Source organism: Thamnophis elegans, chromosome 2 (genome assembly GCF_009769535.1).
Source record: "Thamnophis elegans isolate rThaEle1 chromosome 2, rThaEle1.pri, whole genome shotgun sequence".
In the NCBI taxonomy this organism is placed as follows: domain Eukaryota; kingdom Metazoa; phylum Chordata; class Lepidosauria; order Squamata; family Colubridae; genus Thamnophis; species Thamnophis elegans.
In genome coordinates this window covers 143,334,568-143,360,916 of record NC_045542.1, presented here as the reverse complement: position 1 = coordinate 143,360,916, position 26,349 = coordinate 143,334,568, and the positions used below count along the sequence as shown (strand labels likewise).

The 26,349-nt window shown below is 39.1% G+C and overlaps 2 protein-coding genes across 7 annotated transcripts in view; one reads left to right on the top strand and one right to left on the bottom strand.

The window, feature by feature from the left end:
* The window catches only part of LOC116502680 (zinc finger protein 420-like), a 474,998-nt gene that overhangs the window by 51,817 nt on the left and 396,832 nt on the right, over positions 1–26,349 (bottom strand). The window lies entirely within an intron of this gene.
* QRICH1 (glutamine rich 1) lies at positions 919–26,349 on the top strand. Of its 6 annotated transcripts, XM_032208582.1 has the most exons (11): positions 1,064–1,156; positions 7,175–7,287; positions 8,716–9,048; positions 10,470–11,501; positions 17,022–17,199; positions 18,152–18,306; positions 22,120–22,234; positions 22,441–22,549; positions 23,346–23,497; positions 23,945–24,035; positions 25,418–26,349. In XM_032208582.1, exons 3-11 carry the CDS (start codon positions 8,737–8,739, stop codon positions 25,608–25,610), a joined length of 2,337 nt encoding a protein of 778 aa, XP_032064473.1. In that variant the 5' UTR covers positions 1,064–1,156; positions 7,175–7,287; positions 8,716–8,736; the 3' UTR covers positions 25,611–26,349. The 6 variants fall into 6 exon arrangements, with proteins under 6 accessions (XP_032064474.1, XP_032064470.1, XP_032064473.1 ...); XM_032208583.1 differs by lacking the exons at positions 1,064–1,156; positions 7,175–7,287 and adding an exon at positions 919–971; XM_032208579.1 differs by lacking the exons at positions 1,064–1,156; positions 7,175–7,287 and adding an exon at positions 970–1,057.

The following is a 26,349-nucleotide window of genomic DNA, read 5'->3' as shown; positions in this document are numbered from 1 at the left end:
ACAGCAGACTTTACCATTTCCTTCACTCCCAAATTGTAATTCATCTTAAAAGCATCACTCTGCTCTGCAATTACATTGCCAATATTAATATGCATATAGTATCTTGCTCATGGATTACAAATGTGGAGCTTTTCTTGGATGGCAAATCAATAGAAATATTCAAAATATTGAGTATGACACAGATAAAATATGAGCTCTGTTAGCCTTTAGTAGAGGTGTTAGAACAACTCCAGAAATTGTAGGTTGCTGGAACAGGATGTTGAAGCCAAGTGCTCTTTCATAAGAAATCAAATTCACTATAAAATTGTAATAGGCAGTGTACAGTGTTTAGCCTCTCCAGAGGGGAGAAGTTCTTTTTATGATTCTTCCAATCACTCGACTTCAAACACGTCATAGAATTCTTATCATTAACTTCCATGGTGGCAAGTGGGTATTTGAGAAAGTGTTTTGTAGAAACTTTCTGCAAAATTCTTAGTATTACAATTTGATGTTCCAGACTGGAAAAAGCGAAAAACCCCAGGGCCACTTATACTACGGGTGGAATTTCTTATGCGAGAGGTAATATTTTATTTTTAGGTGTGTTCACAATGCATACGAGAAAATGTTGCAATACATGGAAGTAATCACGAAGAGGACACCTGTCTAGGGCAGAATAGAATGACAACATCGAGAAATAAAATACTCGCAAATCTAGGATTTATGAGGAGAGAGGAGGAAGCGAGAAGAACCAATAAGCCTTAACGACAGGGGGGCTACAATCAGCTTCCCGCAAAAGCTTTTTGACCTTCAAACTTACTCCCACCTCTCCCCGTTGCGCGTCCCTCAAATCCCCCCCCCGCACCTCCTCCCACCGCAGGAGCTCGTCCACTTTAAGGCAAGGGGCGTGGTTCGGTCTGTAGGTCTCGCGCGGCTTGGAGGCGGTGCTGTCGCGAGCTTCAAGGCGGCCGCCGATTGGTTGCGGCGGGTTGAATGTAAGATGGCGCCCAGGGATCTGTGAGGGGGGAAAAAAGACGCGGGGCCTGAGGTGGTGACGGCGCGAGGCGACAGAGGGGCCGGGGTGAGGCGGAGCTGAACTCAGTTGTGGGGATGCCGAGCCGCCTTTAAACGGGAACGTGAAGCGCGGTATTCCGGAGGGAGGCGCAACGTTTGGTTTGGTGTATGTATGTGGGGGGGGGAGAGGACGGCGACGGGAGTAGGTGGCGGCGGTAGCAGCATAGCAATGGAGGGGGAGGGGGAACGGGCACGGGAGCGCGCTCCCGCGAGACCGGCCCTGGCTGTTGTGTAGCGCTGCCAGCGCGTGCACGCGTTGGAGAGATTGGCGGCTGACAGGGCGGGATCCACTCGAGGCCTGCGCCGTTTCCCCGGGCAGGGCCCCGCCTTGCGTTCCCCAAGCCTTCCTTCGCGCCCCCGCCCACTGGCACCCGAGGTGGGGAGGGAGGAGGGCTCCTTCTCGCCGCCTGTAAACGCGCCGGAGGATTTGCCGACGCGTGAGTGAGCGCGATTTCTGCCGCCCGGACGCCGACTCCGGAGCAGGCGGAATCCCAGGATGAGGCCGGTAGGCCCTGGTGCGGCAGAACCCCGGGGGAGAGACGGGGCGGGTGGGTGGGGGGTAAGCCTCATGGTTGTCGTGCCGGCTGCAGCCAAATTTCCTTGCCGCCGGTCATCGCGCTGGCTGTGGCGTGCTTACCTCTCCACCCTGGGCCTGGAGGCTACAATAACGAAAGCGAGGCGGGGCCCTTGAGGTCCGGGCCTTGTTCACGAACCAATAGTATTTGTCAGGAGCTTTAAACTGCTGTATTAAATCGTATACAATGAGCTAATTTGTATTATGGAAGAAAGCTTTAAAATAAGCAAGTGGGATTCTCACCATCTAATTAACTTTTATCTCTGTCATCCCCCCCAAAAAACCATTTGTTCCAGGTTCCAAGTTCTGTATTATGGTCTCCTTTAATTCACTATAACCTACTAGTTACAGTATTTTCAGTAACTCTTTCGGTCCCGGAGAGGATATATAAAGTGGTGGGCAACCCTCCAAAATAGGAGGGCATAATTTAAACGTATTTTGTTTATTATGGGCAATAATAATAGAGGTGGGGAAAAAACTGCTGAAAGGTTTGTTGTTGTTGTTGTTGTTGTTTTGCTTGATTTCACTCTGTAGGCCTGTATCTTTGGCATTGCTCCCTCTTGTGTAACTTTGAAGGGGAGATAGATGTATTGGTGCTCAGTTTTATAAACTGGTGCCAACTTAATGGACTTTTATCCTGTCAACCAGTGGTGGGTTGCAGGCGGCACGCCCCGATACATGCATACCAGAGCCAGCCCGAAGCACCGGATACCGTTCCGGTATGGTGCACCGGAGGGCCCGCCCGCCCGAGCTCCTTACCGGAGTTTAAAGGCTTTTGCGCTTCCGCGCAGGCGCATGGCGCATAGAGCACCTGCCATACCGGTTGGAACGGGATTTGCAACCCACCACTGCTGTCAATCCTTTGGTTAGAGGGTAAGATATATTTGGTGCACAATGCACTATATAGTACACAAACACTGTACCACATTGCCTTCTGCTTTGTTTCACAAAATGTCTTGATAAATGAATTAGATAAGGAGTTGGCTCAGATGGATCTGTGACCTGTCTTAGTTATCCAAGTACGGTAGCTAACTAGAAGAGCAATACTGTAGAAAGTACTATTGTATGTTATTGTTGGCTTATTCAAAGTTCCAGAAATCTTGCAATTTAGTGTATAAATGTGTAAAGGTATGTAGCCATATAATATTTTTTATCATTGAAGTAAAACCATATTGCGTAGGTTTCTCAAGCTTTGGGAAGTCATCCAGAAATTGAGTGGACCTATTTATTTCTACAGAATGATTTTACTTTATTTTTCTATATTCCCTCACAAAGACCATGACTTTGGATATATTATATTTAGTTCATTTTATTACAGTAGAAATTTTACTACTCATTCAGAAACTTCATGCTTGGGAAAAGAATCTTTAGAACCCTCCTGTCTATTTAAATAATGTATTTTGTAACATAACTGTATTTTTAGTATTACAGATGTAGGTGTATTTTTTTGTTCTGTCTTCTTTGTAATCTGGTGGATTACCAATTTTTTTAGTACCGGTTCAGGCGTGTTTGTGCGACCAGGTTTGTGGAGTCTCCCGCTGCTACTACTTGTTCACCTGAATCCAATCCGAACTGGGAGCTCTGGACCATAATGAACTCTGTCCATAATGTAAATAAGTCATAAATAGTTTATGACATGAATATCAGAAATATGTACAGTATGCTGTCTGGCTAGACTATATTGCCCATATACTTCACATGTGTCTGACTTTATTAATGTCTAAAATTTTCTGATTTAATTGCTTGCTAATCTACTTTTTTCTACTCACCCTAATGTTATATATCTAGTTCCTCAGCCAGCCATGCTGACTGGGAAATTCTGGGAGTTGAAGTCCACAAATCTTAAAATTGCCAAGTTTGGAGACTGCTGAATAGACCTCCAGATATGTTGGGGTTTTCATTTTTATCTGTGACAGTTAGCAATGCTGATAAATATAACATTTATCTAGATACAATACAGGTAGTCCTCGACTTACAATAATTAATTTAGTGACCATTCAAAGTTGTAATGGCACTGAAAAGAATGACTTATGACCATTTTTCATAGTTACAAACTTTGCAGGATCCCATGAGCATGTGATCAAAATTCAGATGCTTGGCAACTGATTCACACTTATAACTATTGCAGCGTCCTAGGATCATGTGATCACTTTTTGCAATCTTCTGACTAGCAAAGTCAATGGAGAAACCAGATTAATTTAACAACCAGGTTACTAACTTAACAACTGCAATGATTCACCTAACAGCTGTGGCAAGAAATGTCATAAAATGAAGCAAAATTCACTTAACAAATGTCTTAACATAATTTTTGGTCTCAATAGTCGTAAGTTAAGGACTACCTGTAGTATCGGAAATGTAACATATATCTAGATACAATGGTACCAGATTGGGATAGGGTGAAATAGGCTGTCTTCACTTTATATTATCTGGAGGCTTTAATGGATAAAAGATCAATGGAAGATGTCAAGAAGATAAAATTGCTTAGGTTAAATAATCTTGAATTATCAGATGGGTATGTTTCTAAAAAAATGTCCTAGCAAAACTTGATCAAACAGTTTAACCTAAGTTCTCTCCTTGTTTATTGTTTCAGCACAGCAAAAGTTAAATTCAAAGTAGTTTATTTTTAAATTTTCTGTTCTTAATGAAAGAATAATTATAATTGCATTAATTATAATTAATGTAAGAATAAGTATAATTCCATGCCCCAAATCTCTACAGGATTATAGAAGGGAATATAAACATAAACATTAGTTATTAGCTAGCAGATAACTTGAAAAAATGTAAAACAAATTGAGTTGCCATTGGCAAATAGGCGGCAATATAAATTAAATAAATAAATAATAAAATTGTTGGAATGCTCCCAATTAATATTGTTATGTGATAGTTCAAGCCATGATATGGTCTAATTCTTTGCTAGGATGGATCATAAGCTAGTGATTGGAGATGTGATGGCTCTCCTCATACTCCTGAATCACAGATCTTGGCACTTTTGTGGAAGGGCTGACTGCAATTGCTAGAATTCAGTTAAGTCCAAAAATTCTATATCTCGGTTATAAATTAGTTGCTGATAGTTTAAACCTCTATTATAATATATTAATATTTTTGTTAACTAAATTATAGATTTTTGATTGGAGGGAGAAAAAGATAGTAATATTGTGATTCTAGCCTAGATTTTTATTTTAGTTCAGTTATTTTCTTATTCTCCTTGGTTGAAATAAAAAGCTCTATTTTATTTCTGGCTATGGTTTGATTCATTTTTCAGAATCTGCCTAAATAGGTTCCTTATAATGTGGAGAGATTTGTATAAGGGAAGAGAGAAGTTAAGAGTTTACTTCTATGTAGTGTGTGTATTTCATTGTATATGACTTGTCTTTGTTTTACTTTTGTATTTTAAAGAGAACACATGAAATGTTAAAAGTTATTTTCTTGGATAATGTTTTTATTTACAAGTGATCCTAGTACAATAATTTTTTTGGGATTTCTTATGTTTTCATATAACATATGAAGTAACCATTAAGTTTATTCCCTAGAAATACAACACTATGTTTTATTTTCTCCCAATTCTGCAGTGTATTCTTCATTTCTTTTCATTTTTCAGAATTAAGACTAAGTGGCACAGTTCTCAAGGACAGAATTCTATCCTAATACTACTTTTTCTCAGTTCCACAGTGATTTGTTTATTTGCACAAGTAAGGTATATTGAAAGTCCCCTGGGCAGTGATTTGAAGACTGTACACAAGCCCTTACAGTACTTGTATTGACAAATATTCACAATCTTCTTTTGGATAATCATATGCTTCTTACTTCTTCAACTTGCAATTCAAGTAAAGTAAAAAAAAAACAAATGTCCTTTTCCCCAAAACTCATCTATTACATGAAATTCACCCAATTTTAAAATAATTAGTAAATAGATTTGTAGGCATGGCCCTTATAACTCATACATATTAAGGGAAGAAGGATAAATGTTAGGTTTCTCCAAAACTATACCTATGCTTGAAATATGTATTGGTAATATTTATTTACTATATTTGCTCCTGCTTTTTAAAACTAAAATTGACTTTAACATTAGAGTGACTAAATGAATTATCAGATTAACAGAGTTGGAAGGGACCTTGTAGGTCATCTAGCCCAACACCTATTACCTATCCGACACCTGTCTCACAAAAGATGGGACACGGTGGCTCAGTGGCTAAGACGCTGAGCTTGTCGATCAGGAGGTTCCGCAGTTCAAATCCCTAGTGCCATGTAACAAAGTGAGCTGCCATTACTTGTCCCAGTTTCTGCCAACCTAGCAGTTCGAAAGCATGTGAAAAATGCAAGTAGAAAAATAGGAACCATCTTTGGTGGGAAGGTAACAGCGTTATATGCACCTTTGGCATTTAGTCATGCCGGCCACATGACCACGGAGACCTCTTTGGACAGCACTGGCTCTTCAGCTTTGAAATGGAGATGAGCACCGCCCTCTAGAGTCAGGATTGACTAGCACATAGGTGCGAGGGGAACCTTTACCTTTTTAGTTCACAAAAAAGTAACTGGACGGCATATACTAACTATTCATATTCATAACTATTCCAATTCAAAATATTATAGCTTTCTTCTAAACTTACATTTTTATTTGGAAGAACCATCATACATTTGTCAAAATATATTTTAAAAACTATTAGTTGGTTGGTTTTTAGTTAGGGTTGCCAACTCTTCCCTTTGATACGCTATTTTTTTCTAAGCGAAAGTGTAGATGGTACACTTAATCTTCATTCCCCTTGGGAAATTGTGCTTACTGGGTCAGCAGCTAGGGGAATGCAATCATTAGTTTTGGCTTGCAAGAGAAAGCTTTATCAACTGAAACTGTCATTGAAAGAAGATTTTTTTAAAAATATTTTAATTTTAATACGTGCAGCTGAAATATAGAACTGGTATTTGATTTACTGCTTTATAGAGTGAATCAGATATATGAGTTACCTATAAAGTAACATTTTAATCTGATGATTCATTGATTCCCTAATACTCCTGATACAAATCTAAATGAAAAGGATGACATTATTTAAAAGGTTAAACTGTGGTTAATGTGACTCACATTTTCTCTACATATGAGATATAACAATATTCAGTGATGCCTCAATACATTAAAATGGTATTGTATCAGAAACAAATCAAACGATGTAGTAGATTGTTAATATATATAGTAGTAGGCTGTAATAGCAGATTACTAAATTTAATGTAATGAGTTGGATCCTGATGTGTATGTGTACATGTTTCATGATCACTTCTGCACACTAATGGTTGTAACCTTTCTATCCTTTTTCTTACCTGATTATTGTCAAAGTCACAGAAGAAACTTCTGTGAACATGCATTCACAGAATGCATGCGTTTACATGCATTAGAATTTTCAGAAAGGGGTATATTTACTATAACTTTTTTGATTGACACTGGCCAAGCAATTTCTTGCATGCAATTGCATTTTTAAGGCCTGGATGTAATCCACATAGAAGAATATTCAATGGTTTAAACAGTGTAGGTTAATTAATTTGCCTTAATTTAACTTTCTACAGTTCTACTAGTCCTAATGAGGAAGATGAAAGTAGATAGAACAGTGAAGTCCTACTCATCCATTAAAGGAGCTTTTCTGGGTGCTCCCTTTCCTGTTCTTTCAAAGGATTAAATGGTGTGTTCGTATGTATTTTAATAGAAGCTTATCAGAAAAATAAATTCTTGCACAGAAGTCATATAAATGGTTCTCTAAACATTTTTAATTGTGTGGCTAGTATGTATGTATGGTTAGTCTTGTCTCCTGGAGTGAGGCAAACTCTCATTCCTCTCGGGGTCTTCTGACTCTGTCAACTAGCCTGGAGATCCAGTGGGTGGTGTGGGACCCTGTGGGTGGTTTATTTATTTATGTGTTCAATTTCTATGGCGACCTATATCAGTCAATGACTCTGGGTGGTTTACAATTCAGAAAATATGATTAAAACATTTAAAACAAAAAGAATAAAACTAAGGGAAACATTTAAAAAAACATTCAATTCAGTGCACACAAAAGCAAGATATTTGGCCAGTTAATAATATAGACTGGAAATGGGGCCTTTGACACAATCGATGCCCAGGCCAGGCTTGGATACATAGCCAGATTTCTAGGATCTTACAAAAAGCTAACAGGGTTTGGGGCCATTCTGATCTCCAAAGAGAGGATGTTCTATAGAACAGGCCGACTTGCCCTCTGATCCTCAGTAGCCAATATTCTTTGGCTGATGGGATCTGCAGCACGCCCATTCTCTGGCTAGTTGGACAGGTAGAGACTCTTGGGAAAGGGATCCCAGTCCAAAGCCATATTGGGCTTGTAGTAACCACCAGCACCTTGAATTGCATCTCAAAACACAGCAATAACCAAGGTAGTGCAGTTTGGTTGGCTGTGTTCGCTTCATTGTTTTAAGTTTGTCTGTTTAACTGTCTATTTTTGTATGAATTTCTTTATTTATAAATCCCTCAATCATTTAGTGTTATGGGTGATATATACATTTGAATAATAAATAAAAGGCAATGACTCACTCCTAGAAATTCCCATAAATAAAATCCCTTGATTTAAGTAATGTTTTACACTTTTTCTGTTTTCTGAATCAGAATTGCATTGACAGTCAAGAACATTTATCTTTTTGAATTTGGAATAATTAAAGAATGAAAGAAATGTAGCAAGTTCCTTTTACAGCCATTTACCATTGTTTTCCAAGGCATTTATCTCTGAGGTGCTATTTTGCTATAGTTATTAAAATTAGTTAATTACTTGTGCAGCTTTTTTGAAGTTTTAAAGAGACCACCTCAAATAGTTGCAATTTTTTTAATTGCTTGATTTGATTTGATTTAGTTTTATTCATCCAGTTTTGAAAAGAGGCAATATTGTGATGACAGATTTCAGGTTATGGTTAACTTCATATATTATGCATAATTATTTCAATAGGTTTCTTGATAGCTAATAGTGAATAGCTGTATGGGACTGATTTGAAGAAAGATTCAACTGGTTTATAAAGACAACAGATATGAAGACAGTGGTCTAGAGTTTAAACTCAGAATTAATAAATTATTGCCTTTTTCTTCTAAGGAACCCTGAGGACTTTGCAATATGAATAATTCTTTGGAGAACACAATTTCCTTTGAAGAATACATCCGTGTGAAAGCACGAACAATCCCCCAACATAGGATGAAGGAATTCCTGGACTCCCTTGCCTCCAAGGGCCCTGAAGCCCTACAGGAATTTCAGCAGACTGCTGCTACCACAACCATGGTATATCAGCAAGGAGGCAACTGCATTTATACAGATAGCACGGAAGTGGCTGGATCTTTGCTTGAACTTGCCTGTCCTGTTACAACTAGTGTCCAGCAGCAAACTCAACAAGAGCAACAAATACAAGTGCAACAACCCCAACAAGTCCAGGTAATGTTAACATTGCATGTCTGTGAAGATTCTCAGTCATTCGGGTCATGATTGTCCCAAAGATGCTTTTGAAAAGGCAACTGGACTTTCTTGGTTTTTTCCTTAAGATTTCACTTCTCATTCAAGATGCTTCTTCAGTTCTTCAGAGAGAAAGAGAAGTACAGAAATATAAGGCAATATTTTGTGATCTAACCTCTGATGGTTTTTAAATTGTAAGATTCCAGTTGCCTTGTGTGTAAAACATATGAATAAGTTGGACAATATTCTGTTTTCTTGTGATAAGAATTGTAATTAGAAAATATGTTCTTCTGCCCAAATAGTGTTAAAACTTCTTTCATTTAATTTGCTTCAAAGGCCATTTACAATAGAAACCACAAAGGACATTTACAATAGAAATAGAAATCACAGAATATGTAGGTGCCCTTGACATGTACTTAAAACCAACAATAGCATAGCACTGCATGTATTCTTACAATACTACAGAGAATTCTGATTTTAGTTGTGCTGCCTTGTTTGTATACTGCTTAATTACCAAAAAAATCGCTTCTGTGTAGCATTTATAATAGTAATATGTTTTTTTGCTGTACAATACTGTATAATACAGTACAATGGAAAGTAGTAAAGATTATATTTGGAGGCTGTGGCAAACTGGATATAAGGATGGTCCATATAGGTTGATTGTTGATAACTGGCTTTTGTTGTCAATGGACATAGATCAGAGGTCCTCAACCCCTGGGCTGCAGCCCATTGCCTGGCCGAGGCCTACTTGGAATTGGGCCATGTGAGCGGCTGGCATGTGTGCACGCACACAACTCGCACAAGCGGTGGGCTTGCGGGCATTCACGAGCATGCATGCCAGTCCACTACTCATGTAAGTTGCACATAGTGACTGGCCAGTGGTGAGTTACGGCCTGTACGCCCCAGTACGGGTGTACCGGTGCCTGCTGGGAGCACCAGGTACCGTTCTGGTATAGTGCCTTGGAAGGCCCGCCCTCCTTACCTGTATTTGACCCAACCGGGCCATATGTGCATGGAGTGTACGGTGCCTGCATGACGCTCCGCTGAGCAGCTGAGTGTCATGGGCAGTGGGTGCGCATGCAGCGCACGTGGTGGACGCCCGGCCCTGTTGCAGCGTATTGGTTGCAACGGGATATGGAATTTTCACTGTGGCTGACCCATCATTTATGCAGCAGGTGATGGTAGACTTGTGATACATATTTTTTTTGCTTGTGATTCTACCAAGAAGTATTAACTGTTTTTTTTCTTTATGGATACTGTCATGTAGTTGCTCAGCTGATTGGATGCCTATTATATTTAAGTCCTAATCCTGGTTTTTATTTAACTTGATACGCTTCTGATCCTCAAAATGTCTCAGGGATTTTGGAGTTGATACACTAACTGTTCATGTGTTACTTTTGCAGGTACAGGTTCAAGTTCAGCAGTCCCCACAACCGGTGTCCACCCAGCAGCTCTCTCCTCAGCTCACTGTTCACCAAGCTTCAGAGCAGCCAATACAAGTCCAGGTGCAGATCCAAGGCCAAACACAGCAGCAAGCACCCCAGACAATACAGGGTCAGGCCCTTCAGAGCCCCAGCCCTTCTCAGTTGCAGGCGGCTCAGATTCAGGTGCAGCACGTGCAGACTGCTCAGCAAATCCAGGCTGCAGAAATACAGGAGGAACACATACAGCATCAGCAGATCCAAGCCCAGCTCGTGGCAGGGCAGGCAATTGCTGGAGGACAGCAAATCCAAATCCAGACAGTGGGGGCACTTTCCCCTCCTCCATCTCAGCAAGGCTCACCACGGGAAGGCGAACGAAGGATCAGCACTGCCAGTGTCCTTCAGCCAGTAAAGAAACGCAAAGTGGATATGCCTATTACTGTGTCCTACGCTATTTCAGGGCAACCGGTGGCTACAGTTCTGACCATCCCCCAGGGCCAGCAGCAGAGTTATGTATCCTTAAGGCCGGACTTGTTAACGGTGGATAGTGCCCACCTGTACAGTGCCACCGGGACCATAACTAGTCCCACTGGTGAGACTTGGACAATCCCTGTTTATTCTGCCCAACCACGCGGTGACCTACAGCAACAAAACATTACCCATATTGCCATTCCTCAGGAGGCCTACAATGCCGTCCATGTTAGTGGCTCCCCAACAACTTTGGCCACCGTGAAGCTAGAAGATGACAAGGATAAGATGGTGGGAGGTGCCTCGGTAGTGAAAAACTCTCATGAGGAAGTAGTGCAAACTCTTGCCAATTCCCTTTTCCCAGCACAGTTTATGAATGGCAATATCCACATTCCAGTGGCAGTGCAAGCAGTGGCAGGGACCTACCAGAATACAGCACAAACGGTTCATATATGGGACCCACAACAGCAGCAGTCCACGTCACAAGAGCAGGCACAGCAGCAGCAGCAGCAGCAACAACAACAACAATTGCAAGTTACTTGCTCTGTAAGTAAGCTATCTTTATGCAAGCCTCTGTAGGGTTGAATAATTGAAGATGGGCAGGATTTTCTGTCATCTCTGTAAAAGATAACAGTTTTAAAAGGAAGACTGTCTACTGTGTTCTAAATACTTATATTCTGTGCTTTTAAATATATTTTTATCTTCAAGAATGTCAATGGGAATACAATTATTGAAATGCTTTTGTTCGAATTGTTAGTACAGCCATGCTTAGAATACTGCAGGAAGGAAATAACATCAAAATTAATAAGGAATAGGAGTATATTGGAAAGGTTGCAATAATTGAGAATCTTTGCCTTGGGAAAATGAGGGACAATTTCTGAAAATTTCCATTGTTCATGATTTGAAGGAAATTGATGGGGGTGGGGGTAGAATTGCTCACTTATAATGCTTAATCATCCAGTGAAGCTGAATGGTGAGAGATTTAGGGCAGATAGATGGAAGTGCCATTTCATACCACTTACATACATCCAATGCATTCAAGGTCAGAAGCTTTAACAGTGACAACCAATTTAGATAGCATTGATTGATTGATTGATTGATTGATTGATTGATTGATTATGTGCAATCAGGTTATTGTCAACTCTTAGTGACTACATAGTAGATAGATTTTCTCCGTGACTTTCTGTCCTAAACCTGGTCTTTTAAGTTTTTCAACTGTAAAGGACCTAAGAAAGATAAGAAAGGTGTAAGCTGAGAGTACCCATTTACACCATCATTTGCTTCTTCCTGGTGAGTTTTCTCCTTAGATTGTAAGTGTATTTTGGGAATTTGAGAGATCTGTCAGATATGAGTCAGTATGGCTTATGAATTTATCTGGATTGCACACTTTGTTCTGAATCAATTACTACTGTGTTCTCACATACCGTATATACTCGAGTATAAGCCGAGTTTTTCAGCCCACTTTTTGGGCTGAAAAAAGCCGCCTCGGCTTATACTCGAGTCTACAACTGGATCCGGCAGTGCTGTTGCCTGTTGGAGGAGGAGGAGGCGAACCAGCCTGCCATCGCCAGCCACCGCTAGCCCTGCTGCTCTTCCCACCCCCTTCCAAGCCCCACAGTCCAGCGGATGGAGCAGCGAAGCACCGGGGCTTCGCTACTGCTCCCCGCATTTGCTGCACGGGGATCCCTTGGAGAGGGGATTCCAGCCTGCCATCGCCAGCCACCGCTAGCCCTGCCGCTCTTCCCACCCCCTTCCAAGCCCCACAGTCCAGCGGATGGAGCAGCGAAGCACCGGGGCTTCGCTGCTGCTCCCCGCATTTGCTGCACGGGGATCCCTTGGAGAGGGGATTCCAGCCTGCCATCGCCAGCCACCGCTAGCCCTGCCGCTCTTCCCACCCCCTTCCAAGCCCCACAGTCCAGCGGATGGAGCAGCGAAGCACCGGGGCTTCGCTACTGCTCCCCGCATTTTCTGCACGGGGATCCCTTGGAGAGGGGATTCCAGCCTGCCATCGCCAGCCACCGCTAGCCCTGCCGCTCTTCCCACCCCCTTCCAAGCCCCACAGTCCAGCGGACGGAGCAGAAGCAGCTCCGGGGCTTCGCTGCTCCATCCGCTGGACTGTGGGGCTTGGAAGGGGGTGGGAAGAGCGGCAGGGCTAGCGGTGGCTGGCGATGGCAGGCTGGAATCCCCTCTCCAAGGGATCCCCGTGCAGCAAATGCGGGGAGCAGCAGCGAAGCTCCCGAGCTGCTTCTGCTCCATCCGCTGGACTGTGGGGCTTGGAAGGGGGTGGGAAGAGCGGCAGGGCTAGCGGTGGCCGGCGATGGCAGGCTGGTACGCCTCCTCCTCCTCCAACAGCACTGCCGGATATCCGCCCAACGCTGCGGGGGCGCCAGCGGGAGCTTTGGCGGCTTCACCTCAGCCGCAGCGCTGGGCAGCAAATGTGCTGGTGCTGTTGGAGGAGGAGGAGGCGGCGGCAGCAATAGCACCTGAGGACAGGACAAGAAGCAATGGAAACTTGTCAGAAGGAGACTCAAGCTGGAAATAACGAGAAATCTGACAGTAAGAACAATTAAAATCCTAGGAAAATGTCCTTTCATGAAAAATTACTTTTTCAGTTAACGCTGCCTGACATTAGTTGGGTGAACAGAAATATTAGTTGGCCAATTCTAAAAGGGAGCACCAGAAAGAACTTAAAATATTTTTTAAGAGAGCTGGGTTTTTCATTTATATTATATGTATGAACAGAATTAACACAAATTGCAGATACCAATCAAACATAAAGAAAAAAAGGATGAAATAATGCTCATTTTAAAAAACTCAGTGAAAATAAAAACAATATACCAAGAAGGTGGCATACTGGTTGTGATTTGATCTCTTCGGGGGATCCCGGGGATCCCCTATACAAGTATTTTAATATTGCAGACTTGCAGTATTATAAGTCATACTGATATTATAGAACACTTTAATTAAGCGGGTCCCTTGAATAAACATAACTTTGAGTTTCAAATAACACTGATTTTTTATTTTTGAAATTTACCGTAGCTGCTGCATTTCCCACCCTAGGCTTATACTCGAGTCAATAACTTTTCCAGCTTTTTGGGGTAAAATTAGGTGCCTCGGCTTATATTCGGGTCGGCTTATACTCGAGTATATACGGTAGTTTGGTTTCCTTGGATGGAAAAGCTGATATAAGATGAGAATGTCAATAACATAAAATCAGTTAGCCAAAGATGATAAATTCTTCTTTTTTTTGACAATGAATTCTGCAGAAACATTAGCTATAGTAAAATAAGCTGTCTTACTATTACTATTACTATACAAAGATTTTTGTAATCTAGATTGTTAGATCCAATTTTGTATAATTGCAGAAGTTAAACAATTTTTCATTTGTATAACATTCTTGTTTTTTAAAAACTGTGCTAGACATAAAGTATAATTCAATTTTCAGGGTAAATATACTTCTTTTAGATGATAAAGTAACAAAAATGCTGCACTAAGAGGCTGGGATGCAATATTAATTCTTTGGTTTTGTTTGAGGAACATTGCATAGAAAAAAGCAGTGTTTCCAATGTTTATATTTTTATGTTCTATATTATCATGGGTAGTACTTACTGTATATGCTATTTGTAGCTGCACTGTTGAAATGTTAAAAAGGATCCAAAATAATGAATACATGAATGAAAGTTATTTATGTTATGGTTTGAAAATAGAAGCTTTCTAAAAATTTATAATAGTAAGGAAAATTTGACAATGGAATCAATTATCAAGACATGTGGTAGCCTGCTGTTTACTCAGTATATTCAGAGACTGGACTGCCATTTGTTACAGCTTTAATTTGGATTCTTGCGCCTATCACGGAGTTGGATTTGGTTGCTTAAATGACCCTTTCTAGTTCTAAACTATAGGTTGAATGTATAAAATGCATGTATACTAATGGTGAATTATTCCTTTAGCATGATGAAAACTTGGTGCTGTCCAAATTTTCTTTAACAACCATGGTCGGCACATACCACACTAAGCTATTTATATGCGTGCCAACTATAATTTGTTGAAGGAAACATAGTTAAAAATTCTGGCTAGTGTTAATTTATGTAAACTTACTTCTTTATTTACTTTCAGAATGTTCCTATAGTGACTATAAGCAAAATTATAGAGTCCTCACACAGAAAAATTACACACCTACAGTTTGTTTTAGATTTAGAGAAGCTTCCTGGCTTGAGCAGAATAATCTCAAAGTTTTTTGTACTACCATTTGGTTGTTTGTATGTCTCTGACTTTTAGAAGGCCACATTCCAAATGCTGTCTGCTCTTCTTGCTAATACTTAACATTTGAAAAGTTTCTACATTACAATAATGGTTGAGAACTTGTGGCCTCCCACGTGCATTTTTCATAATTTAGATTCTTTCTGATTTAGTAGTTTCTTCACCATAGTGCTTACTATACTGTTACTTCTGAGTCCGTCTGTTTTAATAAAGGGTAAGTAAGTATTACTGGATAGGGAGTAATCTACTCCACACAATCTTATCGGGACTGAATGGCTGTTAATATTAAGTCCTCCTGGAGCCAAATATTTTTCACCCATATTCTTGGATGGAGTAGTGCTTCTCCATAAAAAAACCATGCATAATCCTTATGTAATCCCAACTCCTGTTTAAAGCTTTAAAAAGCAACTGTGACCAAGGGATCCTTTGCACACACAATTCTACCTAATATACCTACTAGTTAGATCCCTTCCTGGAGTAGCCTTGACTATAGCAATGTATGGGGCTGCCCTTGAAAGACACTTGGTTAAAATGCAGTTAACATTAGCAACAGCAGGCATTCTTTGTATGATTATGTGACATCTCTGCTTCATGAATTGTGCAGTATGCCTGCAAGTGTGATTTATGCTGTTGGTTCTTACTTGTTAAAGTCCTGTGTGTCCTAAGGCCAAATTATCTGAGATACTGCTGGAGTTTCTATCTGCCTGGCACATGCTGATAGAGTTAATGCAGTCCAGGCTCCTTCGATTAAATAGTGGCCTCTGTTGGAAGCCAGGAGACTTTGTTGTGCCTGTTTTCTAGAATAAACTCTCCTCTGAAATTTGTCCCATTACTGTTAGGGTTCTGTAAGACCTTGAAAACTTGATTGTTTTCCTAAGTCTTAGGTTAAGATGGAGAGAGCCCCTTGTGAATCTGTTTTTTTCTATGGCTTTGCATAGTGAGTGCATGCAACAGAATAACACAGTTGGAAGCAGCCTTGGAGGTCTTCTAGTCCAGCCTCCTGCTTAAGTAGGAAACCCTATATCATTTCAGATAAATGGTTATCTAGTCTCTTCTTACAAACTTCCAGTGTTGGAGCATTCACAACTTCTGGAGGCAAGTCATTCCACTGATTAATTGTTCTGTCAGGAAATTTCTCTTTAGTTCTAGGTTGCTTCTCTCCTTGATTAGTTTTCATCCATTGCTTCTTGTCCTGACTTCAGGTGCTTTGGAGAATAGGTTGACTCCCCTTTTCTTTGTGGCAATCCCTGAGATATTGGAACACTGCTATCATGTCACTCCTAGTCCTTCTTTTCATTAAATTAGACATACCCAATTCCAGCAACCGGTCTTCATATGTTTTAGCCTCTAGTCCCCTAATCATCTTTGTTGCTCTTCGTTGCATGTCATCTTGCTTTATACTGTTTTTATTATTATATTATTTATCATATTGCCAACAGGCCAGAATAATTTTGGAGTTAGCTGGCACCTAAATGGAAGTAAAATTTATATTAATGGAACTGGGAATCAATTTTACTTTGGAGCATAATTATGTGAAGTGTCAGTGTCTCTGTTGGACTTGAAAATTCCTTGAATACCTCTTGCAGCAAAGTGAAGTTTACTGCATTTTCGTTTTTTGATTATAGAGCAAATAGGAGTTTCTCAGTGATATCTGCTAATAATTTCTGGAAGTAAGAAATTCTTTGAAGAAATTACCAATGTCTTCGTAAGCATAACCATACAAAACAGAGACCAAACTTGTGAAGAATTTTTTTTTTACTTTAAAGAAACTCCAGTAGGAATTGCTAAAATGACTTTCTTCCACAGGCACAAACTGTTCAGGTAGCTGAAGTGGAACAGCAACCACAGCCTCAGCCTTCCCCCGAACTTCTCCTTCCGCAGTCTCTCAAGCCAGAGGAAGGACTAGAAGTATGGAAGAGCTGGGCACAGACTAAAAATGCAGAGATGGAAAAAGAATCACAGAACCGGCTTGCACCCATTGGTAGTAAGTGCCTTAGGCTTTCCAGTTGACCATGTCCTCAATTGCATTGCATTGATTTTGGTGAAAAAAAAATTGTAGCATAATAAACCTTCATTATATTTGTTAGGCTTGCATTATAAAATGAGCCTTACCACTTAAAAAAAAAGCCTAATGCTGTTTGAAAAAACTATACATTATGGGTGTATTTTGGGATGGAGGCCATACTGGGTGTTTTACGTGAGATAGAAGTAGTCCTTGACTTACAACTATTTATTTTAGGATCATTTAAAGCTATGGCAGCAGTGCAAAAAGTAATTTACAGCCAATCCTCCCATTTAAAACGATTGCATTTTCCCCACTTGTCACAAGATCAAAATTCAGGTGCTTGGCAACTGGCATGTATTTTCAACAGTTTCAGCTTTGTGGAATCATGTAGTCACCATTTGCAACCTTCCCATGGGGTTTCAACAAGCAAAGTCAATGGAGGAAGCTGGGTTTAGTTAACAGTATTCACTTAGTGACCACATCAAAAAAAGGTTGTGAAATTGTGGATGCAACTCACTTAACTGCATTGCTTGGTGACAGGTATTCTGTCCCAGTTGTGGTTGTAACCCTTGGCCTATATTCCAAAACTTGATGGGGGCAAGACAAAAACTAAATTTGGTAACTTAATGAATTATTAACTATAGCTAACAGTGTTACTGGTGTTATCATGTAGTTTTATATTCTGTCAGACCAAAAGTCACAATTAGCAGCAAATTTTGGAAGGGTTCTAGATGACTTCCCAAAAATTTTGATGAGCACAGGCTGTATATTCAATATCAAGATTTAAAATATTAATTGGTTACTTATTCATCAATAAGTATACTGAAGATGTGATTTTGTAGCAGAGTGGGTTGATTTAAAGGGTCAAGAAAAATGAGATTTAAATAGGGATTTTAAATGTCATTTGATGATCTTATCTTCTCATTTGCAGGGCGCCAGTTATTGAGATTCCAAGAAGATCTCATATCTTCAGCTGTAGCAGAATTAAATTATGGATTGTGCTTAATGACTCGTGAAGCTCGCAATAGTGAAGGCGAGCCCTATGATCCAGATGTACTTTACTATATCTTTCTCTGCATTCAAAAGGTGTGCCATCATGGAAAGACTTGCTATAGTTGGTTTTAATACTGCAAATAATTTTAGAGATATTTGGAGTGGAAAAACTAAGACTTACACAAAAATTACACAAAAGCAATAAAACCAAATATTTACCATGTATTTATTATATTTTTTAAAAAATAATGCAATTACAAAATACTTACCTAACAACTAACTTTGCTAGTAAGGTTTACAGATAAAAAAAACCTCCCTTAATACAATTTTTATTAAGTTGAAGACTTCAAATATTTCTTGAATGACTCGAATGATTGTGTGGTATTGAAGGGGAGGAGTTGCGGGAGAGAGAAAGAATTCCACAATCCCAAGTTTTCAAATGCATGCCAATGAGATAAGAAAAAGAAACAAAGTTTTGGAAAGAAGGAGCTGACGTCGTAATGACACGACATGCGATCTTGGAGCTCCAAGATCGCAGTCAATACTTTTCCCACTGGACAGTCCTTTTGGACCTAAACCATCCCGAAGAGACGGTGACAGGGAAGAGTACATCCTGCTGATCTCAGGGACACCGCAAAGTCCCTGATTGATCCAGGAGAATCTCTTTTTGCTGGCGACAGAAGCGCAGCCATTGAAGCTGCTGAAGTTGGGACAGCTCCGGAATGGGAGGAAAACGGAAAGAGAAAGTGTGTCCATCTGGTGAGGAAAATATTATTATAAAAGAGACTACCCCCCAAAAAATTAAAGCTAAATTAAATTTGAAAACAGAAGAGAACAGGCTGCGAAATTAAGCTACGCTAGACTGTGTTATCCTTTTAAAAAAAAATTCTTTTAAGGATGGAACTTTTGCAAATGTTTCCTATTCTTTAAATTGGACGGATTAGTTTTTCTTCTTATACTTTTTATATTTTTTAATACCTATGGATTAAAATCTTTTTTCTTATTTTTATAATGTTGGATTGGATTGGTTTTTTTTGCTCCATTTAATAATTTTGCTTTCTTTAAGCCCGGAATATAAAGACGATATAAAAGGAATACAAAGAGGGCTGTAATAACAGAGGGAAGGAAGTAACACTGCCACTTGGAGGCTTGGAAGGCTTGGAAATATTGTCTTTTCTTTTTTCTCTTTGATCATTTGACTTTGCATTTCAAGGTTCCTCAGCTTGTTTACAGAGTGATAATGAGAAGAGCATGGGTTGTTTATATAGGTGCTCTTCGGGGAGCTTTATTGGCTGCTGGAGTGGAGTGAAAACAAAGCCTTGTCTTGAAAGATTATAAATTAATTTGCTTTAAATTTAATAAAAGGTTTTGAATGCCAGAGTGGCAGTGTTTACAAGTTGGAAGAATGGCGCAACATGAAAAAGAAACCTTAACATTGCAAAAGATTGTTTGAAATTCAAAAATTATTAGAAGTAACAGAGAAAATTGAGAAGAGATTGGAGAACATAGATCGTAGAACAGTAAAATTTGATGGAAAAATTGAGGATATTCATCAAATGAAGAAAGTGGAGGTCAGAGTTCTAAAAACTGAAGGAAAAAATAAAAGACAAGAAAATTGTTGATACTGACAGTGAATTGAGCGTGGTTGGAAATGGAAAGAGTGGAGTATGGAAAGGGGAGATAGATGGACTGGAGCTCTACCCCAGATTTCAAAGTATAGAAGAAGAAAAGAGAGAAGAATTGATGGAACTAAGGAGAGAAATTTTGTCAGAAGCACTAGTGATAACCAAAAATAAGCTGATTGAAGAAACAGATGGAGGGTTTTGAGCTTGTACAAGATTTGCAATAAGCAATAAGTTGCAAACAAAACTTACTAAGGAAATAACCAGAATACTAATGCCACAAATGGCAAGAGACATAAGACTGCACTATTACTGGAAAGATACAGGTTGATGTAAGGAAAGCTTATAATAAAAAATTAAGTCAAATTTAGTTAAATTTAGATCATTATGTATAAAATGAAATGATAATGGATACAGTTAAATAATTGATAATGATAATAATGCATATATATGTATTGGTTTGATAAGAGGAAATTTGATATAAATTGCAAACTGACTACGAAAGGAGGTTTAGAAACTCTTATTAAATATAACCAATTTTTATTTAGAACATGTTATAAAGATGTAATGTTACTGGATGATACTGGGAAGAGCTAATGGAATGCCATTATGTGGTTTTGTTTTAAATCTGGAATATTTTATATAAAAGGACATAAAAACAATTATAGTCAAATGAAGGTTGAGGTATGATAGTAATATATATATATAAATATATTTGATTTAAAATATATGATTTGATATGAATTGTAGGTTATGACTGTGGAAGGGATGCACGGAAGTTTTTGTAACCAATCGACACACTTTCTACAATTTGTAATGGAAGATAGTTTTGTGTGTTTTTGTGTGTGTGTGTTTTGTCTGTGTTAGTGTTTATTCAAAAAAAATATTTATAAAAAAGAAAAGAAGAAAGTTTCTTTCTAGATGTATGCCTTATAAAGAAGCATTTTACTGATATACTCTGAAATTTAAACATATCTAGGTTTTAGAAGCGAAATAGTATTTGTTGTATCAGAATTCTACTGAAACTTTATGTTAGTATTTTACAACTTGTTCTTCTGTACTTTTATAGTTAAGAGTGTACTGATATTTCAAACAGTTCAGAGAAACCCCTAAAATTTTGCAAAATTACTACCCATGATTTACATGATTCACGTGATTCATTTAACCACCATAATACAAATGGTCGTAAATTGGGTCTGATCACATGATAACTCGCTTTACTGATTTATGATGAAATTTCATTCCCAATTGTGGTTGTAAATTGAGGACTCCCTATATATTTGAGTGAATACCAAAATGTTGGTAATTTTCATTACTACAACTGCTGGTTTTAATAGCCGTGAATGTAGTTTTGAAAATTTAGCTGAATAAGTATTAGCCCCGTTTAATTCAATCTTGAGACAAGTAATGTCTAAGACTTGCAGGCTGCTTGGATGAATGTGAGGATTTCATATGATAGATTGTTTTTTAGATTTTTAAAACCCAGGTTAAAATTACCGTATATACCATATTTTTTGGAATATAAGATGCACTTCCCCCCCAAAAAAGAGGGTGAAAATTTGGGTGCATCTTATACACCAATTGTAGCCCCGCCAGCCCCCATCCTTTGGCCTCTGCCTCCCAGCAATTTGCCTCCTTGCAGCAAACAGCAAGCAATTTCAGCTTCAGCACAGCCTGATTAGCACAAGCAGCTGATTGTCAGTTGGATCGGCCTCCCGACCATCAGCTGTTTCAGGCTACAGGGATTGCCATTGCCTATTGCTGCCTCTGTGCGCCACATTTTCAGCTTCCACATGATATTTTTGGCCTCTGCATGCCCCGTTTTCCACCCATTCCGATCCCCACCGCCCAGGACGGGCGGAAAATGGAGGCTGAAAGCAGGGCATGCGGAGACTGAAAACGGGATGTGGAGACAAAAAATGGGACGCACGGAGCAGCCTGAAACAGCAGTTTGTTGGGGGGCTGCAAGGAAGCAAATTGTTGGGAGGCAAGTGTAATTTGTTTTCCTCCCCAAAAGCTAGGTGCATCTTATACTTCAGAGCGTCTTATACTTTGAAAGGTACATTAAAACATAAATCTTTGGATGTCTGTGGAAAATAAAGGGCATGTATTTGTTGAGTCAATTTTTCTGAAATTAGCTTATTTGAACTTGAACTAAAATGCTTTCACTTTTTACTTTAGGCTGGTAGGGATTTTGAATATGAAATTAAATATACAGCCTTTCATTTCATTAATGAACATCACGGTATGTTTTTTTCCTCCCCTGTGTTACTGTTTCTTGCAGTACTTATTTGAAAATGGGCGAGTTGATGACATTTTCTCAGATCTCTATTACATACGGTTCACCGAATGGTTACACGAAGTTCTCAAGGATGTGCAGCCTAGGATCACTTCTTTGGGTAAGAGAATCTTCAAACAGACAGTTGAGTGAAGTATGTAAATATTTAACAATAACTGAACAATTGGTGAATTTGTTATCACAAGAAACATCATTTATTTTGCTCTCTTAATGTTACAATGTTGAGAAATGCAATGTTTGTATCTTTTCTTAGGAGGAGCATCAGTTTGGTATCTCTGTATTGATGCTTTCTTTTTATCTGCACAGGATATGTTCTTCCCAGCCATGTGACAGAAGAAATGTTATGGGAGTGTAAACAGCTCGGCGCTCACTCTCCTGCTACCTTGTTAACCACTCTCATGTTTTTTAATACAAAGTATGTACCAATGGAAGCATTACCTAAATAAAACCATTCCAATTATTTTAAAATAGACAGAATCCTGTTTTTTCCAATAATTTTGAATTAGTAAGATCAAATCAAATTTCCAGCAAAATGTGGAAGAGTCATCTTGTAGGGGAGATGGGCAGCATAAAAATTTAATAAATAAGCAAACAAACATGCAGACTAAATATAAATCTACAGCTGTTACAGTACATTTACAAAGAAATTATGGATCAATAATTTTCTAGTTCAAATTCTGCTTTCATCATTAACCATAAGTGGTTTTAACTCTGTCTGCAGAATGATCAGCCTATAGTCAATAGACATAAGAAATGCATATTTGTTCTTTATGGCAACTGGCTTCACATGTTTCAGAAATGTTGGCTGCAGTCCAGCCTTCTGTTTTCTGAAAATGCCATCCTAGTACTTTTAAGAATAGATTTTTTTACTATAGTATTTCTATATCATTTGGAAGGCACTTTATTCTTTATTTTGAACATGGAGCTTCCCCTCGTTGAAGCAAATTGCTCTGATAATGAATATTTTTCTCTGAAAATGAATAGTAGGGCAAGTAGAAATAGTAAGGCAGCAATCTTTTGTTTAAGTTTAACCACGTTTTTATACATGCACACATGCACACATCCTTGATTGTTGAAGTCTAGATACTCCATGCTTAGGTCCATAGTGCAGAAACTTTGATAATTGGTGGATATGGGGGACATTGGTGGTTTTTTTTTCTGGATTTGGGACAGAGAATATAATTCAATGAGTACTTCTCCTGTGTCTACAGATATTTCCTGTTGAAAACAGTAGATCAACATATGAAACTGGCCTTTTCAAAAGTCTTGAGGCAGACTAAGAAGAACCCTTCTAATCCTAAAGATAAGAGTACAAGCATTCGGTATCTGAAGGCTCTTGGCATCCACCAGGCAGGCCAGAAAGGTAGAAAGAATTTCGGGGGGGTGGGGAGGAGGATGAAAATTTCTAATACTTAGCTATGTTCATTTTGCAGAGCTTTTTAAGGTCTATTACATCGACTTTGTGCAATAAATAGAACATAAATTGTCTGGTAAAGACCACATGAATGTCATCTGTTGTAAATATCTCGCTTGCTATGTGTAAAGTTGCTGCTTTCACTTTCAATGTTTCTGGTAGTCATTCATCAAGTCTTTGATAAATTACATTTCTACTACATGCAATGCCTTATTAAGAAAGCTCCTATTTATTTTCAAGAACTGTTTGGAAGATAGTATTTGGTAGCATATGCAATAACGAAGATAGCAGAGATTACAAAAAACATGTTCTTTGTTCTATTAATAACATTGACATCTGTTCATCTGCTATAAGAATGTATTTCATGGTTCTGTATCTCTTGGGGTTGATTTGCAGTTACAGATGACATGTATGCAGAGCAGACAGAGAATCCTGAAAACCCATTGAGGTGTCCTATAAAACTTTATGACTTCTACCTCTTCAAATGGTGAGTTTTCCCATCACAATTGTCCATTGAACATTATCTTCAAGGGCTTTCAGTCTATAGGTAGTTTGGTACAGGTTGTCCTTCAGCATCCAGATAAATGTAGCTATCGTGACTTTTTTTGCCGGCTTCCTACAAGAAAAGTAAGTACGGAACTTGGCAGAAGGTCACAAGTAGTGACACTTGATAGCCTTACTTAATGATGCATAGCTATTCACTTGGTGACAATTGGGAATGTCAGAATTTCCATTGCTAAGCAGTGCAGTCTTGTGACATCAGATTTACAATTGTGTAGTTCCAGTCCCATTTGTCATTAAGTGAGAATAACCTGCAGTCACAGAAATGGTTGATTCATAACACTTTATTATGTGGCTGAAGAAAGGTCAGGCAGGTAAAGTATGTTGCAGATCCTGTTAGTTAAAGAATTCCAACTTGCAGAAGCAAGAGAGCCTTCTCTGTGTTGTCTCATCCTTTGGAACATTCTCCACGTAGGTGAGATGGGCTCCTAGTTTCTTGGCCTTTGGAAAATGCTCAAGAACTGGGTTTGCCATCTTGCTTGAGTCTAATAGAAGAGCATGCAGTTGTGGGACTGATTAGTGAAGGCCTATGTTATTTGTACACCACCCAGAGTCCCTCTGTGAAAGAGTCGAGTGTTTTCTAAATGTAATGAACAAATAAAATAAAACAGTTTTTGAACAAGCTTCATATACATTAAAGGCTTTGCAAATAGGAATCCCAAGCCTGTAATCTTACATTATTTTCTTGGTTTAATTTATATCCTACAGTTAGTCCTGTACTAAACCATGTGTGGGAGACATCTTGATTTATGTGGATCTTTTGTTAATCAACATATTTTTTGGAGTATAAAACGCACCTTTTCCCTCAAAAAAGAGGTTGAAAATCTGGGTGCATCTTATACACTGAGTACAGCATTTTTTGCATCCTGAAACCCCTCCCCCTTCACGTGCATAGCCTTATGGAGGCTTTCAGAGAGCTCCTGGGGATTGGGGAGGGCATAAATGAGGAAAAAATGGGCCAGTTTTTTGCTCAATTTCCCCAGCCCCCAGGAGCACTCTATAAGCTTCCTAATGCCTTTTTTGACAAAAAAACAGACCCCCTTTTGCAAAAAATAGAAGGAAGGGAGAAAAAAAAGTAAGAAAGATGTAGCATATGCTTAAAGTTTCTATTGATAAGAATTATTTTATTCTAATTACAGATTATCTTAATCTGATTTCATAATCTACAATAAACCAGATTAATTTGTGCTTTTCAGATTTCATTTTGCATATGAATTTCATGTAGAGGAAGAGGAAACAGCCCTTGTTCCTAATATAGTGTTAATAGCATTTCTAAAGCAAACGCTAATGTGTCTTCTCTCTTTCTAGCCCGCAAACTGTGAAAGGCAGAAATGATACATTCTATTTGACTCCTGAACCAGTGGTGGCTCCCAATAGTCCTATCTGGTATTCCATCCAGCCAATCAGTCGAGAGCAAATGGAGCAAATGCTTACCCGGATTCTGGTGATACGAGAAATTCAAGAAGCTATTGCGGTGGCCAGTGTCAGCACCATGCACTAAAGGCATCCCTCCCAGTTCAGGAAAAGGGTGCTGGGTGTAACTGGGCCGGGTGGAGTGGCAGCAAGGCCAGGATCAATTGTACAGCCTTTTACACTAAAGGAGATGCCTAAGTTTTTTTTTAATTGGTGTAGTTAAGAAGCCCTTTTAGGCTTCTGGTTAATAAGACCCTTTCCATTGTGTATCTGACCCTTTTGCATCAGCTTTCTGGACACATTGAAGGCTGCATTCTTTCTTTAGGAGCTCTGAGGTTCCGTAGGTTGACTTTGGGGTTTTTTATGATGTGAAGAAAACAAATTTAATTGGTGGACTTGGCCTGGGTGGGCCACTACATTCAAGCTCATGAACTTGGAAGCAGAAAACGGTGGATATCTGCTTGACCTTAAAAAAAGGTGGTTTGCAGTTTCCTTGTGCTTGGACACTAACATGTCCTAGAGGGGGATGTCCTGCAATTATGATTTATAAGGAGAAGAAAATCAATTTCTATTAAGACCTTAAAAGTGACATTTTTAGATGTTAAGTACAAACTACCACACTTCCTTCTCTCTTTTTTCCTTTCTCTCTCTCTTTCTTTCTCTCTCATTTGGCCTGATGTTGAGGCCTTAAATCCTTGAGGCTCCTGTGCCTAATGGAATTCTTGTAACATACACTTGTGTATCATATAAAGATACCACCCTGTTTCTCTTATGTATTCTTATGCTAGTTGTTTATTAAGAATGACGAGCACGTCTTTTGAACATGA